General features: G+C 48.5%; 1 protein-coding gene across 1 annotated transcript; it reads left to right on the top strand.

Moving 5' to 3' along the window:
* Positions 1-308: 308 nt before the first annotated feature.
* On the top strand, positions 309-1,820 carry TRV_07272 (uncharacterized protein; the record flags this gene model as incomplete). Its single annotated transcript, XM_003018665.1, has 3 exons — positions 309-659; positions 736-1,161; positions 1,233-1,820. 3 exons carry the CDS (start codon positions 309-311, stop codon positions 1,818-1,820), a joined length of 1,365 nt encoding a protein of 454 aa, XP_003018711.1.
* Between the last annotated feature and the right edge of the window lie 396 nt (positions 1,821-2,216).

Raw genomic sequence — 2,216 nt, 5'->3', positions numbered from 1 at the left:
TGCTTTGTGGTTTGTAGTAACGTTGACATCCTTGTCATTGGTGCTGGCCCTACTGGTTTAGGTGCCGCAAAGAGATTGAACCAGATCGTGGGTTTAAGCACCATATAACAAAGACTGGGAAGCTTTAACTGAATTTAATTGCTGACACTCTCATTATCTGCTAGAATGGCCCATCCTGGATGATAGTTGACTCGAACGAGGTTCCTGGTGGTCTAGCTTCGACCGATGTTACCCCTGAGGGCTTCGTACGCCGCTCCCTGTTTAACACCGTCTTACCAACCAGAGGCTAACTTACCTCGCGCTTTCAGTTGTATGATGTCGGTGGCCATGTCATCTTCTCCCACTACAAATATTTCGATGACTGCATCGATGAGGCCCTCCCTAAGCCTGATGACTGGTACACCCACCAGCGTATCTCCTATGTTCGTTGCAAGGAGGCTTGGGTGCCATACCCCTTCCAAAACAACATCTCCATGCTTCCAAAGGAGGAGCAAGTGAAATGTATTGATGGCATGATTGACGCCGCTATGGAGGCTCGCGTGGCAAACACTAAACCCAAGGACTTTGACGAATGGATCGTTCGCATGATGGGAGTTGGAATTGCTGATTTATTCATGAGACCATACAACTTCAAAGTTTGGGCTGTTCCTACTACAAAGGTGAGAAGAGAAGAAAGAACAAAAAACCTGTTTTTGCTATCCTTTGAGCCTAGATATAGTATTAACTGTTTTTTAGATGCAATGCGCTTGGCTCGGTGAACGTGTCGCTGCACCAAACCTCAAAGCTGTCACAACCAACGTCATTCTGCAGAAGACTGCCGGAAACTGGGGGCCCAATGCTACGTTCCGTTTCCCGGCCCGTGGTGGTACAGGCGGCATCTGGATTGCTGTGGCCGACACTCTCCCGAAGGAGAAGAAGCGCTTCGGAAAGGATGCGGCTGTTACCAAGGTTGACGCTTCCAACAAGTCCGTCACTCTAGCCGACGGATCCGTTATCAAATACCAGAAGCTTGTTTCCACCATGGATGTCGATGCTTTGGCTGAATCTATGGGCGACAAGGAGTTGATCAGCCTCAGCAAGGGACTCTTCTACTCCTCCACCCACGTCATCGGTGTTGGTATCAGAGGCGAACGCCCAGAGAGAATTGGAGACAAGTGCTGGGTAAGTTCCTTCTGTCTCATTCTCTTGTGCTACATGTAGAATACCCTACAGTGCTAACTTTTATGTGATAGCTGTACTTCCCTGAGGACAACTGCCCCTTCTACAGAGCCACCATCTTCTCCAACTACTCTCCCTACAACTGCCCTGAGACTTCCACCTCTCTCCCAACCCAGCAGCTTGCCGATGGTTCCAAGCCCACCGACTCCTCCTCCAAGCCTGGTCCCTACTGGTCCATCATGCTCGAGGTCTCCGAGTCTTCAATGAAACCCGTAGACAACGAGAAATTGCTCGCGGAATGTATTCAGGGTCTCGTCAACACATCTATGCTGAAGCCCACTGACGAAATCGTCTCTACTTACCACCGCCGCTTTGACCACGGTTACCCAACCCCTACCCTTGAGAGAGAAGGCGTCCTCACCCAACTCCTGCCCAAACTCCTGGAACAGGGTATCTACTCCCGTGGCCGCTTTGGTAGCTGGAGGTACGAGGTCGGTAACCAGGATCATTCGTTCATGCTTGGTGTCGAAGCCGTGGATAACATCATCAACGGCGCTGTGGAGATGACCCTGAACTATCCTGATTTCGTCAACGGCCGCCAAAACAATGAGCGCAGACTTGTTGATGGTGCCCAGGTGTTTGCTCTCCGAGCCAAGAATTAAGTTTCCCGATACACAGCTAGCTAATCTTAGAAGGTTTCTGAGTACTTCAGCTCTATTCGGAAAGGATATAGACGTGGAGGGAAAAGGACTGATTTTCTTCGTCTGTTTGCTTTTTTTAATGACTTGTTACATGGCTGAAAGAATGAGAAAGGAAAGAAGGGGCCAGCTAATACATAAAAGATGGATGAATACCCGAATAGAAAGTGGAAAGACGATGCTGAAAACAGCCATATAGATTTTCAAGGAATAAATTAAGACACACTCGTTCTACTTGATATATTAACTACCTCCCGCTCGCTTTCCATCCCAGGGCTGAAGTAGCTTGACTGGTAGATGTCGCTTAAATATATAATTGACCCGTGGGTATAAGCCTTAAAAGTCCTGAAAAATGGCGTA

The sequence above is a fragment of the Trichophyton verrucosum genome (assembly GCF_000151505.1).
Source record: "Trichophyton verrucosum HKI 0517 chromosome Unknown contig00971_1.f1.exp, whole genome shotgun sequence".
NCBI lineage: Eukaryota > Fungi > Ascomycota > Eurotiomycetes > Onygenales > Arthrodermataceae > Trichophyton > Trichophyton verrucosum.
Note: the sequence above shows the minus strand (reverse complement) of the source record. Positions and strands in the feature narration are given on the sequence as shown.